General features: G+C 34.8%; 1 protein-coding gene across 3 annotated transcripts; it reads right to left on the reverse strand.

Moving 5' to 3' along the window:
• Positions 1-223: 223 nt before the first annotated feature.
• Positions 224-24,547, reverse strand: vars1 (valyl-tRNA synthetase 1). Of its 3 annotated transcripts, XM_088998687.1 has the most exons (29): positions 24,465-24,547; positions 22,937-23,289; positions 21,222-21,365; positions 20,967-21,147; positions 20,779-20,894; positions 19,776-19,851; positions 18,414-18,514; positions 18,198-18,325; positions 17,959-18,123; positions 17,789-17,870; positions 17,584-17,703; positions 15,862-15,970; positions 15,609-15,788; positions 13,500-13,624; positions 13,303-13,406; positions 10,996-11,154; positions 10,842-10,932; positions 10,672-10,777; positions 9,970-10,040; positions 9,500-9,625; positions 8,097-8,201; positions 7,732-7,879; positions 7,433-7,560; positions 5,724-5,879; positions 5,434-5,649; positions 3,766-3,877; positions 1,886-2,061; positions 1,656-1,805; positions 224-382 (listed from the first exon to the last, which is right to left on the reverse strand). In XM_088998687.1, the coding sequence occupies exons 2-29, from the start codon at positions 23,285-23,287 to the stop codon at positions 314-316; spliced, it is 3,795 nt and encodes a 1,264-aa protein (XP_088854813.1). In that variant the 5' UTR covers positions 23,288-23,289; positions 24,465-24,547; the 3' UTR covers positions 224-313. The 3 variants fall into 3 exon arrangements, with proteins under 3 accessions (XP_088854813.1, XP_088854815.1, XP_088854814.1); XM_088998689.1 differs by lacking the exons at positions 20,967-21,147; positions 21,222-21,365; positions 22,937-23,289; positions 24,465-24,547 and having other exon boundaries at positions 18,414-18,516; positions 19,777-19,851; positions 20,779-20,851; XM_088998688.1 differs by lacking the exons at positions 224-382; positions 1,656-1,805; positions 1,886-2,061; positions 3,766-3,877 and having other exon boundaries at positions 5,507-5,654.
• Between the last annotated feature and the right edge of the window lie 902 nt (positions 24,548-25,449).

The raw sequence follows: 25,449 nt of genomic DNA on the forward strand, positions 1-25,449 counted from the left end.
GCTAATACCTAGTGAGCTAGATAGCTGGCCAGGGAGCTAGATAGCAAATAGCTAGCTAGCCTGATAGTTCAATCAAGAAATATTCACACTAAATGCTTATTATTATGATAATATTTTAAAATGGCAACATTTTTGTCACTAAATGTTTTTACTGTCTTGCGGTTTCATCTTTTTGGGGGAAGAGTTTACCTCAAACGCTCAAAAACGGGACTTACTTTAAATATTGTTTTCAAATGTGACAAAATTGACTTGATTTTTATTTTTGGAATAAAAATTGACAAATCAACCTGATATTGATGGTGATGATGACGCATTACATCATCTTGCTAAAATTGTGCATGGCTTCTTGGACTTTGTCCAGCTCCGTCTGACTCTGTCGCAGCTGAAACGAGAGACGAAACAAGCACTAGTGAGTGGACAACGCAGACCAAAAAAAAACTAAAATACATAAATCAATGAAAAAGATAGAACGCTAGCGAGATAGATATATTTAGTAGCTAGCGCAATAGCTAGAAGTTGAATGCCGACCACTCAGGTGCCGCGTAACTATTTAGCATGCTTGCTACCTACCTAGCTAGCTATATTTAGTCAGCTAGTGAGATAGGTAGCTACCTGGATAGCTAGAAGTCGGACGCCGAGTGCTCGGGAGCCGCGTAACTATTTAGCATGCTAGCTAGCTATCTAGATAGATAGAGGTCTCTTGCTAGCTACCTACCTATCTAGCTAGCGAGATATATTTAGTTAGCTAGTGAGATAGGTAGCTACCTGGATAGCTAGATAGCTAGAAGTCGGACGCCAACTGCTCGGGAGCCGCGTAACTATTTAGCATGCTAGCTAGCTATCTAGATAGATAGTCTATCTTTCTAGATGAACTAGCATGATAAATAGTTATGCGGACCCCGAGCGGTAGATAGAGTGTATCTATCTAGATAGCTAGCTAGCATGCTAAATAGTTATGCGGACCCCGAGCGGTCGGCGTCCAACTTCTAGCTATCTAGCTATCCAGGTAGCTACCTATCTCACTAGCTAACTAAATATATCTAGCTAGCTAGATAGGTAGGTAGGTAGCTAGCAAGAGACCTCTATCTATCTAAATAGCTAGCTAGCATGCTAAATAGTTATGCGTACCCCGAGCGGTCGGCGTCCAACTTCTAGCTATCTAGCTATCCAGGTAGCTACCTATCTCACTAGCTAACTAAATATATCTAGCTAGCTAGATAGGTAGGTAGGTAGCTAGCAAGAGACCTCTATCTATCTAGATAGCTAGCTAGCATGCTAAATAGTTATGCGGACCCCGAGCGGTCGGCGTCCAACTTCTAGCTATCTAGCTATCCAGGTAGCTACCTATCTCACTAGCTCGATCGGTATGTAGGTAGCTAGATGGATGGATAGCTAGCGAGATAGATACCTGGGTAGCTAGCTAGATAGTTAGAAGTTGGACGTCGACCGCTAGGGGGCAGCGTAACTATTTCGCATGCTTGCTAGCTATATATCTAGATAGCTATCTAGATAGGTAGATAGCGTGATAGATAGATAGCTAGCTACCTGGATAGCTCGATAGATAGCGAGAAGTTGGCCGCTCGGAGGCAGCGTAATTATTTAGCATGCTAGCTAGCTAGCTATATAAATTGCTGCTGCCGCTTCGTCGTCATCACCTTTTCGGCGTCCTGCTGCTGCACCTTGAGCGGCACCTTCTCCTTGTAGTCGCCGGAGGCCATCTTGTCGTGCAGTTTCTCCATCACCTTAGCCAGCTCGCCTTTTTTCGCGCGGAGCTTGGACAATTCTTTGTCCACGTCGATGAGACCCTGACGTCAACAACAACAAGAAAAGGTCACAGAGCCGCGTTAGCAACGTTAGCGATGACGTTAGCGGCGACGTTAATCACCTTGATCATGAGGTTGACGGTGCATCGGTCGGACGCGATGGCCACGGCGCAGCCCGCCGGGACCTCCTGCTGGGCGGTTAAGGGGATTACAGCTTGACTGTATGACAACGTTTGGATCTGGACGTTGGACGTCTGCACCAGGGTTACGGCGGCGGCGTCCGCGCACTGAAGGTAACCTGGTGCAGGTCAAAAAAAAAAAAAAAAAAAAACACCTATGATGTCATGGTTGCAATTTAAGGCTTTTTTTTCCCGATTCGAAATCCATTTTTTTTTTTTTTTAAACAAGCATGTGGAGTCATAGAAGGTTGATGTGGTTGAAATATGTCAAAATGCTGCGATAAATAAAAATAAATTCAATAATTATTAATTAATAATAATTCAAAAATAATTCAGGTGATCTCATGTGTTTGATATGTATTACAATTAGTGAATATATTGAATAATAATAATAATAATAATCACAACAACAATAACACTAATAATAACACTAAAATAATAATAATAATAATAATAATAAGAAGAAGAAGAAGAAGAATAACACTAATAATAATAACATCACTAATAATAATAATAATAACACTAATTATAATAACACTAATAATAGTAATAATTACAACACTACTAATAACAACACTAATAATAATAACATCACTAATAATAATAATAATACTAATAATAATCACAACAACAATAACACTAATAATAACACTAAAATAATAATAATAATAATAAGAAGAAGAAGAAGAAGAAGAACACTAATAATAATAACATCACTAATAATAATAACACTAATTATAGTAATAATTACAACACTACTAATAACAACACTAATAATAATAATACTAACAATAATAACATCACTAATAATAATAATAACACTAATAATAATAATCACAATAATAATAATAATAATAAGAAGAAGAATAACACTAATAATAATAACATCACTAATAATAATAATAACACTAATAATAATAACACTAATAATATTAATAATTAAAACACTACTAATAACAACACTAATAATAATAACACTAATAATAATACTAATAATAATAAGACTAATAATAATAACAACAACACTAATAATAATTATAACAACACTAATAATAATAATAATAATAATGTGATTTTGGACGTGGTTTTAAAAAAATGATAAATATTAAACAACAATAAAAATCATAATTATCATAATAATGTAAGAGCATTTGGGATAATTGTAATAAAAAAACTTTTAATTTAAATGAGGTTATCATCAAATCAAAAATGACTCAGGTTATCTCAGATTGTGTTTTTTAACCATTACAAATATTTAATAATGTTTAATAATAATAATAATTATTATTATTATTATAATAATAATCATCATCATCGTAATCATCCTTATTATAAAATGAAATAAACCCACAGAATGTGAGATAATATAATAATAATAATAACATAAGCATAATAAAACCTAATGCTAATAATAATAATAATAAATATGAAATAATAATAATAAATATGAATCATAATAATAGTAATAAATAATAATACTATAATAATAATTTTGCCTCTGCAGAAGCAAACGGAGCTAAAGTCATTGTCGATTTTCCACGCCAAAATGCACTTCCTGTTCTCAGTGTCATTTCCATCCAATTTGATTTCATCCGCCGCTTACTTGGACAAAGTGAGTCACTAAAAGCTTTGCGATGCTTTTTCGCCGAAAAGCTCCAAAATTGCTTTTTACGGAAATCAACATTCGCAAGTGATTGCGTTCCACGGCCTCCCATTGCCTTTCGGACCCCCGTCACCTTTGACCTCACCCGATTTGCCGTTTGTTCGCGCACGTTTTTGAAAAGTCGGAAAGGCGTGCGAGCGCACGTAAGGCGTCCACTTACAGTCCGCTCGAGTCTTGGTCAGGTTGTAGTCGGCTCTGAGCGAGCGGATGGTTTTGACCACGTTCATGACAAAGTCCATGTTGCGGTCCACCTCGTCGCTGTTCCAGCAGAACTACAAATACAACAAGGAAAGAAAGTCGTCAACATTTTTAGTGCGTGTGTGTAACTAATATCAATTCACACACACACACACAGTCACACACAAAAAAAACATTTCATTCGAAAATGGCATCTGATATACTGTTCAGATAAAAATACATTAATTTATGACTTAGCTAATTCATTGTTGAATTAATTAATTAATTAATTAATTAATAAAAACACACAAAAAAATTGTTATTAATATGTTATAATATGTTATTTTTTTTGTCTTCATCTATTAACTCATTGACTGCCAGCTGATGTGCAAAAATGTGTCCACTCCAGTGCCAGGGTTTTTCTCATTTTCACTCCAATTGCAGAATATTTTGTTTTAGGACTATTTAAACATTCGATGTATTGTAAGAAACTTTAGATAAAATAATAATAATAATAATAATAAAAAAATCAAAATAAAAAAAAAAGTTAATTCCTAAGTGATATGGGTCTGGAGTTATCTGAGCTTGAACTGAGGGCGGCTGTCCAAAAATAAACAGTAAGAAACATTAGACTGTGTTCTTTCATAAAAAATAAAAAAATCATCAAAAATTAATTAAAAAGAGAGTTAATTCCTAAGTGATATGGGTCTGGAGTTATCTGAGCTTGAACTGAGGGCGGCTGTCCAAAAATAAACAGTAAGAAACATTAGACTGTTCTTTCATAAAAAAATAAAAAAAGAATAAAAAAATAATAATAAATAGAGTTAATTCCTAAGTGATATGGGTCTGGAGTTATCTGAGCTTGAACTGAGGGCGGCTGTCCAAAAATAAACAATAAGAAACATTAGACTGTCTTCTTTCATAAAAAAATAAAAAAAGAATAAAAAATTAATTAAAAATAGAGTTAATTCCTAAGTGATATGGGTCTGGAGTTATCTGAGCTTGAAATGAGGGCGGCTGTCCAAAAATAAACAATAAGAAACATTAGACTGTCTTCTTTCATAAAAAAATAAAAAATAAATAAAAAATAAATAAAAAATAAATAAAAAATAGAGTTAATTCCCAAGTTATATGGGTCTGGAGTTATATGAGCTTGAAATGAGGGCGGCTGTCCAAAATAAACATTCAATGCAGAGTAAGAAACCTGAGACTGTCTTCTTTTATCAGAAAAATAATAATAAATAAAATAAAATAAAGAGTTAATTCCTAAGTTATATGGGTCTGGAGTTATATGAGCTTGAAATGAGGGTGGCTGTCCAAAAATAAACATTCAATGCAGAGTAAGAAACCTGAGACTGTCTTCTTTCATCCCCCCAAAAAAAACATTAGACTATCTTCTTTCATCATAACAAAATAGTTAATTCCTAAATGCCGGAGTTATCTGAGCTTGAAATGAGGGCGGCTGTCCAAAATTCAATGCAATCCATACATATAGGTTTATATAGCTGTAACAAAGCACTAACATGGAAAAAAAGGGAGGGAGGGAAAAAAAAAAACATTGCCAGAGGTCTGACCAGCGCTTCATCGGCACCCAAGCACGAAAAAAAAAACACCAAATATGGGAATGGCAGCGAATGAGTTAAATGGTGACCTCTTGAGCGTCGGGATACGGCGTGACGCAGATGCTGGGTGCGTCGATCTGAGGCCGTCGCCGCGGCAACCTCTGGTAGAGCTCCTCGCTGACGAAAGGCATGACGGGCGACAGCAGGCGCAAGCCCACATCCAAACACGTGTACAAAGTCTGTCTGCACACGCCGGCCTGGTTGTGGTTGCCGCCCTCCTTACCGAAAACGGGCTTCACGCTCTCCTACGCTAACAAAAACAAAAAAAAATGGCGACGTCAACGCAACCGTGACGATGACGAACGCTTGACGTCCGTACCAGGTAGACGTCGCAGAGCTCGTAGAGCCAAAAGTTGTAAATGGCGCCGGTGATGGCGGGGAAGTCGTACGCCTTGAAGCCGCCGTCGCAAAGACTCACGGCGGCGCTCAGCCTCGATAGGATCCAGCGGTCGCTGGCGCTTTCCTCGCCGCACATCTGCCGCAAAAGAAGGGTAGAAGAAGAAGAAGAAGAAGAGCAGGTTTGACTTTCGTTCGACGAAACGCTGGATGTGGCGATTTAACTAAGTGTGGCAATTGCGCTCCCCCTGGTGGTAAGGGAGAGAAGTGCAAGAACCCTTCAGTTGGATTTCAATGTTGAGGACCAACCATTTGCATTAGATCACAAAATACATTTTTATGTAGTTATTTATGTATGGATTTATGTATTTATTTATGCATTTATTTAAGTGTTTATTTATGTATTTATTCATGTATTTTTTCAGGTGTTTATTTAGTTATATATTTATGTATTTACCTATGTATTTATTCAGGTGTTTATTTAGTTATAAATGTATGTCTTTTTTCATGTATTTATTCACGTATCTATTCATGTATCTATGTACACTGTATTTATATATGTATCTATGTATTTACTTATGTATTTATGTGTTTATTGAGTTAGAGATTTATGTATTTATCTATGTATTTATTCATGTATTTATTCAGGTGTTTAGTTCTAAATGTATTTATTCGATTCATGTATCTATTCAATGTATGTATCTATGTATTTCTTTATGTATTTATTCATGTGTTTATTATTTATGTATTTGTGTTTATTTATGTATGTATTTATTCATGGTTTATGTAGTTATTTATGTATGTATTTATTTGTGTATTTATTTATGTGTTTATTTAGTTATAGATTTATGTATTTATCTATGTATTTATTCATGTATCTATTAATGTATGTATTTAGATATTTAGTGATACATTTATGTATTTATCTATGTATTTATTCATGTATCTATTCATGTATCTATGTATGTGTCTATGTATTTATGTACTTATTCATGTGTTTATGTAGTTATGTATTTGTGTACTTATTTGTGTTTATTTATGTATTTATTCATGTTTTGTTATTTATGTAGGTGTTTATTTGTGTATTTATCTATGTATTTATTCATGTGTTTATGTAGTTTATGTATTTCTGTATTTATTTATGTGTTTATTTATGTATTTATTCATGTGTTTATGTAGTTATGTATTTGTGTACTTATTTGTATTTATTTATGTATTTATTCATGTTTTATGTTGTTATTTATGTAGGTGTTTATTTGTGTATTTATCTATGTATTTATTCATGCGTTTTTGTTATAGATTTATGTATTTATCTATGTATTTATTTATGTATCTATTTATGTATTTATTCATGTGTTTATGTAGTTATTTATGTATTTATTCATGTATTTATGTAGTTATTTATGTATTTATTTATGTGTTTATTTATGTATTTATTCATGTGTTTATTTACTTATTTATCTATTTATTTGTGTTTATTTCTGTATTTATTTCTCTATGTATTTGTGCATTTATGTATTTATTTGAGACTCCGTTTTTTCTTTTTAATATGGCAACATTTTTTATTCCCAACTTAAGGGTAGTTTTAGCAACATGTTTTTTTTTTTTTTTTTTGGGGGGGGGGGGGGCATTAACGCTATGATGACCAAATCTACAGTATATTTAGAGATGCTAAATGCCATCAACACTCGCCTGGGCCTTCTCTGAGGGCACAAAATTGTCCCCCAGTGTCTTCATGGCAAACTTGACGGCGTTCCACAGCTTGTTGCAAAAGTGACGGTAGCCCAGGATGCGATTGACGTCCAGGTTGATGTCCCTCCCTGAAATACAAACACACACGATAAAAATCTGGCGTACATTTTCTCCAAACGCCATATTAATCTAACTGGGATGACGGTTGGAGTTTGAAAATGTCTGAAAATGATCATTTTTCGACTCTAAATCGACTCCAAGTATGGAATTAGCAGCAAACGTTAGCTTGGCTAGCTCACCTTGGCTGGTGTACGCGCACAGCGCGAATCGAAGGGCGTCGGTTCCGCATTCCGGAATGCCGTTGGGGTAGTCCGACTTTTGGCCCTGCTTGGCTCTCTCCACCTCCGCCGCGTCCAAGTTACTCAATGTGAGCTGAGCATGGAGACCCTGGAAGCGGTGAAAAAGAGGCCCTTAGCAACACAACGATGGAATTGCTCAACAAGTGCAAAAAAAAAAGTGCTCCAGTGCCCCCTGGTGGCCAGCCGTGTCAACGCAGGTCCAATTCGTGATGGACGCCTTCAATAAAAGCACTTTGGTTGCTTATTAAGCGGAGGGAAAAAAAGAGGAGCCACGTGATTGGCAGCGAGGAGACATGCGGATTCACCTCCAGCGAGATTCCCGTAATGACATCAAGGGGATCGATGACGTTGCCCAGAGACTTGCTCATCTTCCTCCCGTGGGCGTCCCTCACCACGGCGTGCAGATAAACCTGCGCACAACGACATCATCTCTGGTTCTTCATGTTGTTTGGGTATCAATTAGGCTAATAAGCGGCATCTTCAAATGGCCCCCGGTGGCCTATTAGCTATCTAGCTGGCTAGCTATTAGCTGTGTAGCTGGCTGGCTGTTAACGGGCTAGCTGTTGGCTATCTGGTTAGCCATTAGCTATTTAATAGCTATCCATTAGCTAGCTGGGTAGCCATTAGCTGTCTAGCTGGCTGGCTATTGGCTATCTATTAGATATTTATTACCGTCCCCGATGGCCTATTATCTATCTAGCTGGTTAGCTATTAGCTGTCTAGCTGGCTGTTAGCTGGCTATCTATTAGCTATTTATTAGCTAGTTGTCTTGCTATTAGCTGTCTGGCTGGCTGCTATCTGGCTATCTATTAGATATTTATTAACTATCCATTAGCTAGCTGGCTAGCTATTAGCTGTCTAGCTGGCTGGCTGTAAGCTGTCGAGCTCTTTGCTATCTATTAGCTATTTATTAACTATCCATTAACTAGCTGGCTAACTATTAGCTGTCTGGCTGGCTGGCTGTAAGCTGTCTATTTGGTGGCTATCTGGCTATCTATTAGATATTTATTAACTATCCATTAGCTAGCTGGCTAGCTATTAGCTGTCTAGCTGTAAGCTGTCTAGCTGTTTGCTATCTATTAGCTATTTATTAGCTATCCATTAACTAGCTGGTTAACTATTAGCTGTCTGGCTGGCTGTAAGCTGTCTAGCTGGCGGCTATCTATTAGATATTTATTAGCTATCCATTAGTTATCTGGCTAGCTATTAGCTGTCTAGCTGGCTGGCTGTAAGCTGTCTAGCTGTTGGCTATCTATTAGCTATCCATTAGCTAGTTGGCTAGGTATTAGCGGTCTAGCTGGCTGGCTGTAAGCTGTCGGCTATCTGGCTATCTATTACCTATGTATTAGCTGTCCATTAGCTAGCTGGCTAGCTATTAGCTGTCTAGCTGGCTGGCTGTAAACTATCTGGCTATCTATTAGCTATTTATTAGCTAGCTAGCTAGCTAGCGATTAGCTGGCTGGCTGTAAGCTGTCCAGCTGGCTATTAGCTATTTATTTGCTATACATTAGAAAACTAGCTAGCTTCCTATCTATTTGAGTTACTTTGGGGTTGAGTGAACGCTTGCGCATGTGGCTGCCGCTGCTCACCCACAGAAAAACTTTATCCTGTGACTGTAAAGTGACCTTCAGAGTTTTGAACGGCGCTTATAAATGAAATGTATTATTATTATTATTATTATTATTATTATTATTATTATTATTCTCACCTCTTTGAAGGGCAGCTTGCCGGTCAGTTTGAGGCCCATCATGACCATACGAGCCACCCAGAAGAACAGGATGTCGTGACCCGTCTCGAGTAAGGTGCCAGGGTAGAAAACACTCAGGTCCCGAGTCTGTCAAAAGAGGAAACGTGGGAGGGAGGCAGATATTGATTTACTATTAATATTCAAATAAACATTTGAATATCTATTTATCTATCTATCAATAATATTTAAAAACATGAATAAATTGGATTGAATTTGCAGTGGAGAAATTTATATATATTTTTTTTATTTATATTTATTTGTATAGTTGAAATACATGAATATATATATGAAGTACATATTTAAACATATCAATAAATCATATTTACTTATATATATATATATTTTCAAAATGTGGAAGAAATTAAAACGACTTTAAGTTCAGCGCCTCAAACGACTTTCTGCTTGTTTTCGATCGACTTGCTTGTTTGTACCTCATGAGGCCAACCAAAGATGGAGAAGGGGAAAATGCCAGATGAGAACCAAGTGTCCAGAACATCCTCGTCTGAAACAAAAACAACATTTCTACATACATACATACCTCTGTTCATTTTCCACAGTGGATAATTTGCAAATGGGAAGGACAAAAAAAATTGTATACAGTATTTTCCAGTATAAAATTCGCACCCAAAAGCCTTGATTTTCTTGTAAAGATGACCCTGCGCCTTAAATGCAGGTGAGCCTTATATGTAAAGTCATTTAAAGGACAACCGACGCCTCCGGACAAGTTGTGTCCATAATTTGTAAAATGGCTTCAAATGACTTCTACTGAGCGTATTTTACAAAGATTCCACCTCATATAGCTATATTTTACGTTTTAAGACTCGCGCTGAATATTCCGGAAGTCTTGTTTTTGAGTTGGTGACGAGTCCGTACGTGACGTCATTGAAGGAACGCCCCTGACCGAACGGAACTCGGACGTAAGTCAGATGTTACCTGCATCGGGCAGACCACATTATAAGGCGCTTTACAGGGGGGGGGGATGGCTGCTGGGAGTAATTGCGACACCCCTTGTGGCTCAATATGACTTGACGTATAAGGCGCACCGACGACATAGAAAATCAAGGCTTTTGGGTGCGCCTTATACACCGGAAAATATAGTATATAAATGTATAAAAAGCTCCACTTTGGGTGACCTTGTCTGAGTGTGATTTTGTCGGACATCACATTGAAGCGCTTCGCCGCCTTCTCCTTGGCCTCCTCCGCCGTTCTCCCGCTGACCCAGTAATGGCCATCCACGTCCTGGACGACGGGCACAAAGAACAAATGCCACACCCTCAACGGCGCAAACGACGGGAGATCTTACCTCTCCCGCTTTCACGGAGGGATCGTTGACGGTAACGAAGTAAGCGGGGATGCGGTGACCCCACCACAGTTGCCGGGAGATGCACCAATCCCTGGAGGGGCGGGGACATGACGTCATGGCGACGAAAGCCGAGATTGAAATGGAAAGTTCTTGCCTGATGTTGTCCATCCAGTTGAACCAGGTTTTGAGGTGGTGGTCCGGGATGATTTTGAGGCGACCCTCTCGGACGGCGTCCGCGGCCTGCTTGCCCATGTCGGTACAATTGACGTACCACTGCGGCTTCAACAGGGGCTCCACGATGTCTTTGGAACGACTGCAAGTGAGTCAAAAGAGCAAATCGAGTAAGCGTTCGTGTGTACGCACAATACGAAACGCCACATAAAGTACAACAAGACACAAAGCAAATATCCGTGGGAAAAAAAAACAAAAATCACAAAGCAGCAAAGAGACAAACCTGGCAAACAGAAACAAATAAAAGATGCAACCAAAACAAAATTGAGAAAAAAATGCACACCAAAAATGGACACAAAAAACAAACCTTAAGAAAAAAAAAACAAACATACACAAAAAAAGGAGAAATACCATTAAAAAAAATCTACAAGCATGCAAAAAAAAAAACAAATACAGTGAGACCTCAACTTACAAACTTAATTGGTTCCCAGACAGAGTGTGTAAGGAGAAAAGTGTGTATCTCAAAAAAAAATTCCCATAGGAAACCATTAAAATGGGAATAATCCGTTCCCGGGTTTCCATAGAATATACTTTTCAACTTTTCAAAATCCTTAAAACTACACACCACATACCTTATTCTATGTATAATAAATGTGCTATTGTATTACAATGAAAGAAATCCACTGCATTGTATCATAAAGTCACTTTATTTACATTTGTGATGGTCATTTATGGCTTGATGGAATGGCGTTGGAGGTCGAAGGTCAAAGGGAATTGCATGAGGACTGTAATTAAAGAAATAAACTGTGCTGTAAAATAAAGTTTTATTGACCTTTTTGATGGCCGTTGATGGCTTATGGAAGGAGAGTCACCTTCCATAAGGACTGTTGGTGCTGTTCGGTCGTGTGCTTTCGCCGAAGATCACTCCGCCAGCCGTGGTGGGTGTGTATTATGAAAATAGTGCTTATTATAAGGTTTAATTTTCATAAATTTGACGTTTGTAAGACGAAAAGTTTGTAAGTTAAGGTGTTTGTAAGTTGAGGCCTCACTGTATACAAAAACACACAAATTACAGAAAAATTAAATATTTTATGGAGAAATACCCCCCAAAAAAACAATAAAAAAAAATTACACACCAAAACCAACACACAAACACAAATTACAAAAAAAAATAATAAAATAAAATAACGCACTGAAAAAAAAAATAAATAAATATGAAAACACACAAAACTGAGAGACACCAAAACAATAGCCAAAAAAACAGGAAAAAATCTATAAATAAAAGAAAAGAAATATCTAAATGAACACAAACACATGCACACACAAAGCAAAAATAATTACCAAATACAATTTAAAAAACTAAAAAATAAATGTACAAGCAAGGGAAAACTATTTCACAAACAAATATACAAAAAAAACCCACACCAGCGTACACAAATGTAAAAAAAAAATAAAGAATTATTTTTGGAGAGAAATATAGAAAAAAAATACATAATGTACAATCAGGCTAAAAAAAAAAAAATCACACCGATGATAGAATAAAATACAAACAAAACAAGGACATACACATTAACACAAAATTACAAAGTAAAAGAAAAAGAAAAAAAAGAAGGCAAATGAAAACAAGAAAGAAAAATAAAAAAGAAGGAAAAAGAAAAAAAGAAAGAAAAACAAAAAAAGAAAGAAGAAAGAAAAAGAAAAAAAGAAAAAGATAAAAGAAAGAAAAAGAAAAAAAGAAAAAGAAAAAAGATAAAAAAGACAAAAAGAAAAAAAAGAAAAAAAAAAAAAAAGAAAAAAAAGGAAACCAGAAAAAAAGGAAAAAAGAAGAAAAGTGGAAGAAAAAGAGAAGGAAAAAAAAGAAAGAAAAAGAAAAAAAGAAAAAGAAAAAAAGAAAGGATGAAAATGAAAAAAAGAATAAAAAAGATAAAAAAGAAAAAAAGACAAAAGAAAAAAAGAACAAAAAGACAAAAAAAGAAGAAAAAAAGAAGGAAAAAAAAGGACAACAAAAGAAGAAAAAAGAACAAGATTAAGAATAAGATTAAGATTAAAATTAAGAATAAGATTAAAATTAAGAATAAGAATAAGAATAAGAATAAGAATAAGAATAAGAATAAGAATAGGAACACAAACAAGAACACGAACACTAACACGAAGAAGAAAAAGAAGAAGAAATTCAATCAAATAACACACAAAAAAAAACACATACCAAAACAACAGACAAAAAAAAACATCTACAAATAAATGAAAATATCAAAATAAACACACAGGCGTAAGAGGGCGCGCGGATCACCTGCACACGGGCACAACCATGGGGTTGTCTTTGACCTCTCTAAAATGTCCCCTGTCCGTCAGCGCCTCCAACACGGCTTTCCTGGCCTCAAAGCGCTTCATACCCTGCGCACGGAACAAACAACGACAAGAGTGAGCCAGAAAAACGTTCCCGATCGCGCGTGTGAGGCGCACGCTGCTTTTCCGACGACGGCGAACCAGGAAGGGAGGCGGCACGTTGATGAGCAGGCCGTTCTCGTCCAGGATGTTGACGAAGGGCAGAGCGTGACGCACGCCCACCTCGTAGTCGTTGTGGTCGTGAGCCGGCGTGATTTTCACCGCGCCTGAAGGGCCAATGGGGATGCCGTTAAGCAATCAATCAATCAATAAACACAAATAGAGAAATAAAGATAGCTAGCTCGAGAAATAGCTGGCTAGCTAGATATAGAGATAGTTTCAAAATTGAATATATATATATATATATATGAACAAATAAACAGATAAATAAATAGAGAAACAGATTAAAAAATGCAATACATAAATGTATTTAAATTTATTTAAATTAAGTGCATAAATAAATAGATAAATAATAGATTAATAAATAAAAAAATAAAAATAAAAAAATAAATAAATAACTACATAAATACATACATAAACAGAGAAATAGAGAAAGAGAAATAGAGAACTATATTAAAAAAGCTAATAAACAAGCTAAAAAAAGCTAATAAATAAATATATAATAAATATATAAATAACGATATAAATAAATAGATAAATAAATGAATGAATAAATAATTAAATGAATGAATAAATAAACAGATAGAGAAATATATAAAAAAATGTAATAAATACATTTATAAATAAGTACATATACAAATACGTTTATAAATAAGTACATAAATAAATAGATGAATATAAATAGATAAATAAATAGAGAAATAAATAAAACATTTAATAAATAAATATATAAATAATTACATAAACAAATAAAGAGATAACTAAATACATAACCGGACAAATGAAAGAATGAATGAATGAATGAATGAATGAGTGAGTAAAAAAATAAAGGGATAAATAAATGAATACATAAACAAACTTCAGGAATGAACAAATAAATGAATAAATAAATAAATACATAAATAAACAGAGAAATAGAAGTAGAGAACTATATTAAAAAAGCTAATAAATAAGCTAATAAATATATAAATAACGATATAAATAAATAGATAAATACATGAATGAATAAATAATTAAATGAATAAATAAATAAACAGATAGAGAAATATTTGAAAAAATGTAATAAATACATTTATAAATAAGTACATATACAAATACGTTTATAAATAAGTACATAAATAAATAGATGAATATAAATAGATAAATAAATAGAGAAATAAATAAAACATTTAATAAATAAATATATAAATAAGTACATAAACAAATAAAGAGATAACTAAATACATAACCGGATAAATGAAAGAATGAATGAATGAATGAATGTACTTCAGGAGTGAATAAAAAAATAAAGGGATAAATAAATGAATACATAAACAAACTTCAGGAATGAACAAATAAATGAATAAATAAATAAATACATAAATAAACAGAGAAATAGAGAAAGAGAAGTAGAGAACTATATTAAAAAAGCTAATAAATAAGCTAAAAAAGCTAATAAATATATAATAAATATATAAATAACGATATAAATAAATAGATAAATACATGAATGAATAAATAATTAAATGAATAAATAAATAAACAGATAGAGAAATATATAAAAAAATGTAATAAATATATTTATAAATAAGTACATATACAAATACGTTTATAAATAAGTACATAAATAGATGAATATAAATAAATACATTGATAAATAAATAGAGAAATAGATAAAACATTTAATAAATAAATATATAGAAATAAGTACATAAACAAAATAAAGAGATAACTAAATACATAACCGGACAAATGAAAGAATGAATGAATGAATGAATGAATGAACTTCAGGAGTGAATAAAAAAATAAAGGGATACATAAATAAATAAATAAATAAATAAATACATAAACAAACTTCAGGAATGAACAAATAAATGAATAAATAAATAAATGGATAGCCGAATAAATAAATAAATAGATAAATAAAATAAAAGATACATATGGAATCAAGCGTCCATTGCTAATAATTTACATTTCTGCACCATCAATATGCAATCATGTCAATGTCTAATATTTGTATCATATTTTTCCAATTCCTCCGCATCGATGAATCGACTCTTCAAAAAACATTTGCATAGATCGCCGCTTAAGCTCCAACAACATCTCCCTTACCCGTTCCAAAGCTCCTGTCCACAAAGTCATCAAAGACAACAGGCATCTTGCGCTGGCAAAAGGGGTGCGTCACCATCTTGCCCTTCAGGTGTCCATATCTGGAATCGTCGGGGTGCACGGCCACTGCCGTGTCGCCCAGCATGGTCTCGATACGAGTGGTCGCCACGATCACCTCCTCGTCTGATTGGCCATCGGAACAAAATGGCGGTGACGGGGCGTTACGTCGCCATCGATCGTTGCTCGGCTGACCTACCTGAGCCGTCCACTTTGTAGGCAAAGGACACCAAGACCCCGAATTCCACTTTGTCTTTGTAGCCTGGCACGGGCAGCAGCGTTCGGCCCGTCAATTCCTTCTTGTCCACCTGGAAGGCAAGTAGCACATTTTTAACGCTAAATTATTATTTCTTGGAGGGACAAAAAAAAATGCTCCTTTCTAACTTCTTCACTGCCAGACGATGTGCGAAAAATGTGTCCACTCCAATGCCAGGGTTTTTGTCATTGTCACTCGAATTCCAGGAACCACAGAATATTGAGTTTTAGGACTACATAAACATTCAATGCAGCGTTAGAAACCTTAGACCACAGGTGTCAAAGTCAAGGCCCGCGGGCCAAATGCGGCCCGCCACATCATTTTTTTCGGCCCGCGAAAGCAAATCAAACTTGTTAAATTCCATAATGATTGCTAAAATCTGAGCCAAAATGTCATATTTTTGGATGTCAACCACAATAAAAGTCATTATTCTTGACTTCAGATTTGAAAACGAGTTATTCATTAATTTGCTGTGTGCTCTATATGTAATATTTGAAGGGATTTAAACATTCTAATGGCTTCCCCAAATTCATAACGGCCCTCGAGAGGAAACCAGAACTACAATGTGGCCCGCGGCAAAAAATGACTTTGACACCCCTGCCTTAGAGGCTCTTCTTTCATCAGAAACAAAGAGTAAATTCCTAAGTTATATGGGGCTGGAGTTATATGAGCTTGAAATGAGGGCAGATGTCCAAAATACAATGCAAAAACATAATGATTTATATCGCGCTTAACAAATAATATAACAAAGCGCTTACATGGACAAATAATAATAATAATAATAATAATAATAATAATAATACTAATAATAATAATAATAATAATAATAATAATATTCCATTTGATTTCTAAGCGCCATTCAAAATTCACTCAACCCGGCAGTAACTCAAATAGATAGAAAGCTGGGTAATAGATTGCTAATAGCTAGCTAGAACTAATAAATAGCCAGATAGATAGCCATCTGACCAGCTAGATAGCAAATAGATAGATAGCTAGCTAGCTAGCCAGCGAGATAGCCAGCCAGCGAGCTAGATAGCAAGAGAGCAAATAGATAGATAGCTAGGTAGCTAGCCAGATAGCAATCTGGCTAGCTTTAGCCAGATCTAAATCGCCTTTATCGCCTTTAGCGATCTAAATAGCAAATAGATAGATAGATAGCAAATGCGGCTCCCTCGTGGAAGGAGAAAAACATTGCTAGAGGTCTGACCAGCGCTTTACCGGCAGTACCCCGCAAGAAAAACTAAAACCCGAACAAATTCGGGAATGGCACTCTATGTCATATTTTCAATTCCTGAATAAATGTGATTTGCATGCGAATGAGCTAATCAATTGATTACAATCACTCTCCCCCCCACCACACCAAAAGATGCAATGCTATACATGCCATAAAACAGATTCTATTTGTGAATATTAAAAAAAATCTGATCAAAAACATCATACAGTGGTTTTGGGTAAATTTTGTAAACCAAGTCGCATTTTCCATGTATTTGCCCTAATCCGTTCCCAGCTCCCCTAAGATTGAAACATAACTCATTTTTTAAAGCATAAAAATCAAGCAAAACTTATTCAGGAATAGCATTAAACATGCGATTATCATTATACATGAGAAGATTTTGATACCCCCACCCCTCCCCACCCTCCCTGACTGATTATTCGGCAACTGACCTCGATGTCCGAGATGGCCGAGTTGAGCGAGCAGGACCAGTTGACCAGCCTCTTGCTCCTGTAGATCACCCCTTCGTCGTGCATGCGGATGAAGGCCTCTTGTACCGCGTAGGAAAGTTTCTGAAATGGGGGCGGGGCATAACAACACAGGAAGTTGAGGAGGATGTTTTTCGGCAGGTTTGAAATGAGTCGAGGGGAGGCTCACGGGGTCCATGGTAAAACACGCCCGGTCCCAGTCCAGAGAGGAGCCTAGTTTCTTCAACTGGTGGTAGATGCGGTCTCCTTTTCTGCAGGGACAGAGTTCCAAAAATTCACAAAATGGCGGCTTTGTTTTCGTAAAGACGTTGCAGTCCAGGGGAGGGGCATGTCACTCACTCGTTCTTCCACTTCCACACTTCCTCCACAAACTTTTCCCGTCCAAGGTCATGGCGGCTCATGCCCTTGTCCCTCATCAGCTTCTTCTCTACCACCACTTGGGTGGCGATGCCGGCGTGGTCGCAACCCGGGTTCCATAAGGTGGTCTCGCCGCGCATTCTGTGCCTGTGAAAGGGGGGAGGACGGTGGTACGCCCATCAAGGTCCGCCCGATGGACGTTTCGGCGCGTCGTGGCAAACCATCTGGTGAGGGAATCTTGAATGGCGTTGGTGAGGGCGTGTCCCAGGTGGAGCGATCCGGTTACGTTGGGTGGGGGGATGCACATCATGAAGACGCCTTGCGGGTTGGGATCGCTAATATTTTGCCTCTGTTTGAAATGAGGACACAATGGACGTCCATCTGTTTGGTGCTTTGATATCCATTTTAGGGATTTAAGTTCACACGACGGCGCTTACCCCGTATTCAGGTTTAAAAAAACCTTGCTTTTCCCACCAGGGATACCAAGCGGCCTCCACGTATTGAGGGCTGTATGAGTCCGGGAGCGGACTGATGACATCTGCCGGCAAGAAAAAAATAAATAAATAAGAATAGGAACATCTGCTGTTGAAATATTCTTATACAGTAAAGTCTCGTTATATCGATATCGGATATATCGATAGTCCCGGTTATATCGATACTATTTCTATGCACGCACGGAGAAAATTACATGCAAACAGGGTCGGATATATCGATAGTCCCGGTTATATCGATATTTTTTCGGACTCCCTTGAATATCGATATAACGAGACTTTACTGTATATAACTCATTCACTGCCATAAAATTAAAATTAAAATTGCAAATGAAAATGAAAATGAAAATTAAAAACACTAATACTTCTACTACTACTACTACTAATAATAATAATAATAATAATAATAAGAAGAAGAAGAAGAAGAATAACAACAATAATAATAATAATAATAATAATAATAATAATAATAATAATAGTAATGATACTAGTAATAGTAATAATAATAATACTAATAATAATACTATAGCTAGTTAGGTAGAGAATAGATAATAATAATAAGAAGAACAACAATTACAATAATAATAATAATAATAGTAGTAATGATACTAGTAATAGTAATAATAATACTACTACTACTACTACTACTACTAATAATAATAATAATAATAATAATAATAATAATAGTAGGAATAGTAACAATAACAACAACAACAATAATAATAATAATAATAATAATAATAATAATAATAGCAATAATACTAATAATAGTAATAGTACTAATAATAATAAAAGTAATAATACTAATAATAGTCATAGTACTAATAATAGTACTAATAATAGTACTAATAATAGTAATAATAATAGTAATAATAACAACAACAATAATAATAATAGTAATAATATTAATAATAATAAATTTTATTTGAAAGCGCTTTTCACTATAGTCAAAGACGATTTATAGAGCTAAAAATGCAAAATAAAATGTACACCTGAAGACACAATTGACACCAAAATAGATCATAATAAAACAATAATAATAGTATTATCCTGTGATTGTAAAGTGTCCTTGAGAGTTTTGAAAGGCGCTTAGAAATGAAATGTATTATATATTATTATATCTATGTATTAAATGTATTATATATTATATGATTATGAAATAAATTCATGAATGAATAAATAATTAAATAATTAAGTAAACTGAATTTTTGGGACATGTTTGTAATAAAGAAAATAGTATGTCTTTATATTCGAAAGGAAATGAAACAAAGAATAGCCTGATAAGAAGAAAAAATAATAATAAATTACCTTTTTTCTCTCCAGTGGGAGTTGGAATATTGTACGAGATGACCCCCAACTCCTTCTTCTCGGGTTTGGCCTTTTTCTAAAATAAAATTTAAAAAAAATATATCAATAATAATAATAATAATAAAATTGTAAAAATACTTAAAAAAAGATTAAAAAAAATTGGATCTTTGATTCTTTGAGCAAAAACAAATAAATACATAAATATATAAAAGAAAAGAAAAAAATACAATAAAATAAAAAAACAAAATTAAAGATTAAAAATAAAAATATCAAATAAAATAAACATAATACAATTTTTAAAATAAAAAAAAAACTTAATAGAAGAAATTGCATCTTTGATTCTTTGAGCAAAAACAAATAAATAAATACATAAATATATAAAAGAAAGGAAAGAAAATAAAATATCATAAAAAACTAAATTAAATTAAATAATAAAAAAATAAAATAGAAAAACAAAAAATACATAATTTTTTAATTCATGAAAAAAGATCAACTTAATACGTACATAAATATATAAAAGAAAAGAAAAAAATAAAATAAAAAACTAAATTACATCAAAGAATAAAATAAAATAAAATAAAATAAAATAAAATACAATAAAATAAAATAACATAAAATAAAATAAAAAAACAAAACAGAACAAAACAAAGTAAAATAAAATAAAACAAAACAAAAAAAAAAAAAAAAATAAATAAAATAACATAACATAACAAAACAAAACAAAACATACAATACAATACAATACAATACAATACAATACAATACAATAAAATAAAATGAAATGAAATGAAATGAAATGAAATGAAATAAAATAAAAAAGTTTGGGGAGAAATAAAAATGAAACCCATTGTACATTACCCACCTCAAAAAATAATAATAATAAATGTGCAAATGCCCAGCCGGGCCAATCTGCCAGTTTGAAAAAAACAACAACAATAAATGTCTACAATAAATGTCCGCCGTTGAGCACAAACGCTCTCAAACTTAAAAGACGTTGTTTTACCTCTGTGGCCGGCAGCGTCTTCTTCTTGGCCTCCATTTCCTTCTTTTGTTGGAACTTCTCCAGTTTTTCTCTCTTCTTTGCCTCTTTCTTCAACTGAGCTTCCGTCTTGGGGGCCCCTGAAATCATCCCGACGTTGAGATTTTCATCTCAAAACAACAACGACCGACGTATAAAAATCATTTGCGTACCGTTCAGCGTCGCTTGTGCCGCGTCGGTAGAAGTTTTAGCCTCTGCGTTCGTCTTGACGGGCGCCATTTTCTCACAAAGCGTCACTTTTCCCAGCACTTTGACAAAGTGCGGCTGATTGATGCAAGTGGTGAACCATCTGGTCACGTTGATCAACGCGGCCCTGTCGGACGGCTCCAGAGCCTACATAAGGACGAGCGGATATGAATAAAGGTGACGATTGGACCCGGCGCGGAGCCACACGTGACAACACGCACGTATTTGAAGGGTAGAAGAAGAGCCGAGGCCACGGACATGTCGGCGAGGGTGAGGCTCTCCCCGACCAGGTAGGTTCTCGGTTCCAGCATCTTATCCAGAACCTTCAGGACGCGTAATAGCTCCACACGGGAAGTCTGCTGGAGCTGAAACGTAACGGCACATGTCAATCATACACGTGGGGGTCAAGGGGTACAATTTGGCCCTTAGCCGCAAATCGACAATCTGCGAGTAATTCTTCTTTTCCCCGCAGCCAATCAGTGTCCTCCATCTTCAGAGGTTTGATTCACAATTTGTGAGTAATTGATGTGCGGAATTAATTAAAAATAAATAAATAGACAAAGAATAAATAATGAATAATAAATAATAAAGATATAAATGCAGAACGAAACCAATGTAACCAATATTTAAATAAATTAATCCGTGAATAATATTAGATGATAAATAAATTAATAATAAATGGTAAATAGTCAATGATAAAGAATAAATACATAGATGGATAAATAAATTAGTAAATTAATAAATTAATGTATATGTAATAATAAATTAATATAACAAATAATAGATAATAAATAATTAGAAAAAAATGACAACAAATAATGAATAATGATTAGTGAATGATAAATAATCAAAAATAATAAATATGTAAAAAGATAAATAAACAATTATAGATAATAAAAAAATACATGGTCATTGACCATGTACTTTTTTACTGACCATTGGTCAATAATAAATGATAATGAATGAAAATTAATAAATACATATATAAATAAATCAACGCAAGAATAAAAAATAATAGATAATAAATAAATAATACGTAAATATGTTAATAGATAAATAATGATAAATAATAAATAGTAAATGATAATGAATGAATAAATGGATAAATACATCCATAACTAAATGAACAAATGAATGAATAAATAAATAATAAATACATACATAAATATTTAAATAGATGAATAAATAATGCTAGATAAGAAATAATAAATAGTAAATAGTAAGGTAATAGTAAGTAGTAGGTAAATAGTAAATAATGAATAAATAAATTGATGGATAAATAAATACATACATACATAAATAAATGAACAAACGAATGAATAAATAATGAATAAATCATAATTAGTCAATAGTAAATGATAATAAAATAAATACATCCATAACTAAATGAATGAATAATAAATAAATAATAAATACATACATAAGTATTTAAATAGATAAATAAATAATGCTAGATAATAAATAATAAATTGGTAAATAGTAAATAATGAATAAATAAATTGATGGATAAATAAATACATAAATAAATAAATGAACAAACGAATGAATAAATAATAAATAAATCATAATTAGTCAATAGTAAATGATAATAAAATAAACAAATAAATAAATAAATATTTTGAGAAAAAAAAAATAAAGAATAAAGATAAAAGAATAAAGGTATTCTGATTCTGAAAATACAAGGCATCATTTTCATATGTGACAGAACAACAGAAAGCTCTTCCCCTCTACTTCAACATAGTTCCATACAACAAACGTGGCCCAGATGTCGCCAAAGCAATACTTCTTGAGGGGGGAGGGGCGATTTGTAGAATTTGCATGTTATCCCCGCGCCTGTGTGGGTTTTCTCCGGGTAATCCGGTTTTCCGCCCACATTCCAAAAACAATCACAGCAGGTCAACGGAACACTCGAAATTGTCCCTCGGGACACCCTCACCTTCTTGTCCAGCGTCACCCCCAGGAGGGGAAAGACAACGGCGCACGATGGCGGAATGAGCTCATTATCGGCGAAGCCGAGCCACTGCCACACCTCACTCTGCTGCTTCACACCCACGCCGGCTTTCTTCCCTCGCACCGCCAGATACCAGGCCACGGCGTTGGCCCCGCTTAACACGGTGCCCCCGTCCCCTGCCCCCAGAACCAAGGCGGGAGTGGATTGGAGGCAGAGAGTGGCGGGGGGGTCGTCGGTGACGGTCTTGACGCCAGATGACGGACACGCCTCGGCGGCGAGGCGAGCCAACAGGCTTCGGAAGTCATCGGGGTGGGGGGACACGTACAGAGTAGCCATTCCTGGTGGAGATGCACAACCAAGGATTCAGACTACCAAAAAAATTTTTTTTTACATTAAATACATACATACATTTTATACGTACAGTAAAGTCTCGTTATATCGATATTCTCAGGAGTCGGAAAAAATATCGATATAACCGGGACTATCGATATATCCGACCATGTTTGCATGTAATTTTCTCCGTGCGTGCATAGAAATAGTATCGATATAACCGGGACTATCGATATATCCGATATCGATATAACGCAACTTTACTGTACATTATTTACATACATACACACATTTTATTTTACATTAAAATGTGACTGTAAAGTGTCCTTGAGAGTTTTTAAAGGTGATTATAAATGAAATGTATTATTATTATTATTATTATTATCAGAATAAGAAAACCTTTATTCGTCCCACAATGGGGAAATTTGCAGTCCACAGCAGCAATTTCAAAAGGGGATGGAGTGGATATTATTATTATTATTAGAAATTGTTTCAGATTTTGTTACATGATTTATGTGGGCCAATTGACATTTGTTGAATGAAATATAACAACAACAACACGATTGAAATTCGACATTTCTCAATCTGGCTTTGAAGTTGAACAGTTGTCACTGTTCTATATTGAAGCTTTAAAACGACCCTAACAAGAAATCGCGCCAATTCCAGTCCAAATAAACAGAAGCGAGATTACACACTGAAATTTACATAATGGAAAATTCACAATGAATGAACCTGTCGGATATGGTAATATATGCCATATATTGGCAAATATGTGATGCAGTCGCAGTATTTGGTACATCGTCCGCATATGTGAGGAGATTCGAACTCAAACCACGTAGATTGTGGGGCAGACATGCCAACCAGTTTTAATGAGCCATTGCGGTAGTGTATACAGTTCCATTAAAATGCATCGTATATTACGCCTAAAAAGTAATGCATGTCCATTTTGTCCGTTTGATTGGAGTTGAAATTAAGCAAACAAGCGGCGACAAAGTGAGTCGCTTAAGTTTGATTGTCGCTACTTGTCAAAACCTGACAAGTCGATGCTAAGTTAGCATTGGGTTTTAAACACAATCAAACAAAGGTTTTACACACAATCACGTGCTTTAAAAGAGAGAAAAGACATTGTTCAAAAGTGGTAGCGCTGTGAAGCTAAGTATGTACACACGTGCGATGTTCCTACCTTTGAAGGAAACAATGAAAGACGTCAGCAGGTCAAAAAGCTACTCGGCGCATGAGATCTCACACGCCACACTGAGCGGTCTGATGCAATGGGACGCCACTTCCGCGTTGCGTCACTTCCGCTCCAATACGGAAGTCACCTAGTAAATTTGCCGAACGATATTTTTTTACGGCGATTGAAACACGCTTGATTTTGTTTCGTTTTTTAAAATATTAAAACTAATGTAATTTTGATTTTATGTCTTTGGGAAAAAAATCCTTATGATTATCAACGTTAATGTTATCTCTTGTTGATACAGTAATTCATTTTTCGGGGGGCGTCACTTCCGCTCAGACACGCAAGTCACCAAGTCAACTTTTTCGAACTATAATTTTTAAGACGACTGAAAAACGCTTCGTTTGGTTTTTTTAAATAGTCATTAAAACTGATTTATTTTTAATTTTGTTATTTTTTTTAGTAAAAAAAAATCAGAATTATCGATGTCAATTTTATCTCTCGTTGATACCTCATTTTTCGGGGTTCGTCACTTCCACCCAGACACGGAAGTCTCCTCGTCAACTTTGTCGAAATATATATTTTTAAGACGACTGAAACACGCTTCTTTTCGTTTTTTTAAATAGTAATTAAAAATATTTTATTTTTGATTTTGTTGTGTTTTTAGAAACAAATCATTATGATTATAGATGTTAATTTTATCTTGTTGAAAACTCATTTGCATAGACGACACAACCGATTTGAATAAACCCTTCGTGCTATTAAATGAAGGGTGGCACCACCGGTGTTAACTGGTTTGCACGTCCGCCTCACAGTGCAGAGGTGCATGGTTTGATTCCGACGCCCGCCTTCCACTATGAAGTTTGCATGTCCTCACCTGCGCGAATATTCTGCGCGTTTCTTCCCCATTCCAAAAAACTTGCATGGCAGGTTAATGGAACACTGTAACCGGTGTTGTAGATGCATAGAATTAATCACGCGTGATGACTAA

This window comes from Hippocampus bargibanti, linkage group LG06 (genome assembly GCF_051943395.1).
Source record: "Hippocampus bargibanti isolate YZ-2025 linkage group LG06, ASM5194339v1, whole genome shotgun sequence".
Taxonomy (NCBI): Eukaryota; Metazoa; Chordata; class Actinopteri; order Syngnathiformes; family Syngnathidae; genus Hippocampus; species Hippocampus bargibanti.

Bases quoted from the DNA above. Each gene is read 5' to 3' on its own strand.
- vars1 (XM_088998687.1), bottom strand. From the start codon at position 23,287: ATGGCTACTCTGTACGTGTCCCCCCACCCCGATGACTTCCGAAGCCTG. The intron at 18,124-18,197 runs GTTTGCCACGAC...CCCCTTTCACAG, and splicing joins CAAGATTCCCTCACCAGATG to GCACAGAATGCGCGGCGAGA. The intron at 10,041-10,671 runs GTCACCCAAAGT...TTTTTGTTTCAG, and splicing joins CAAAATCACACTCAGACAAG to ACGAGGATGTTCTGGACACT.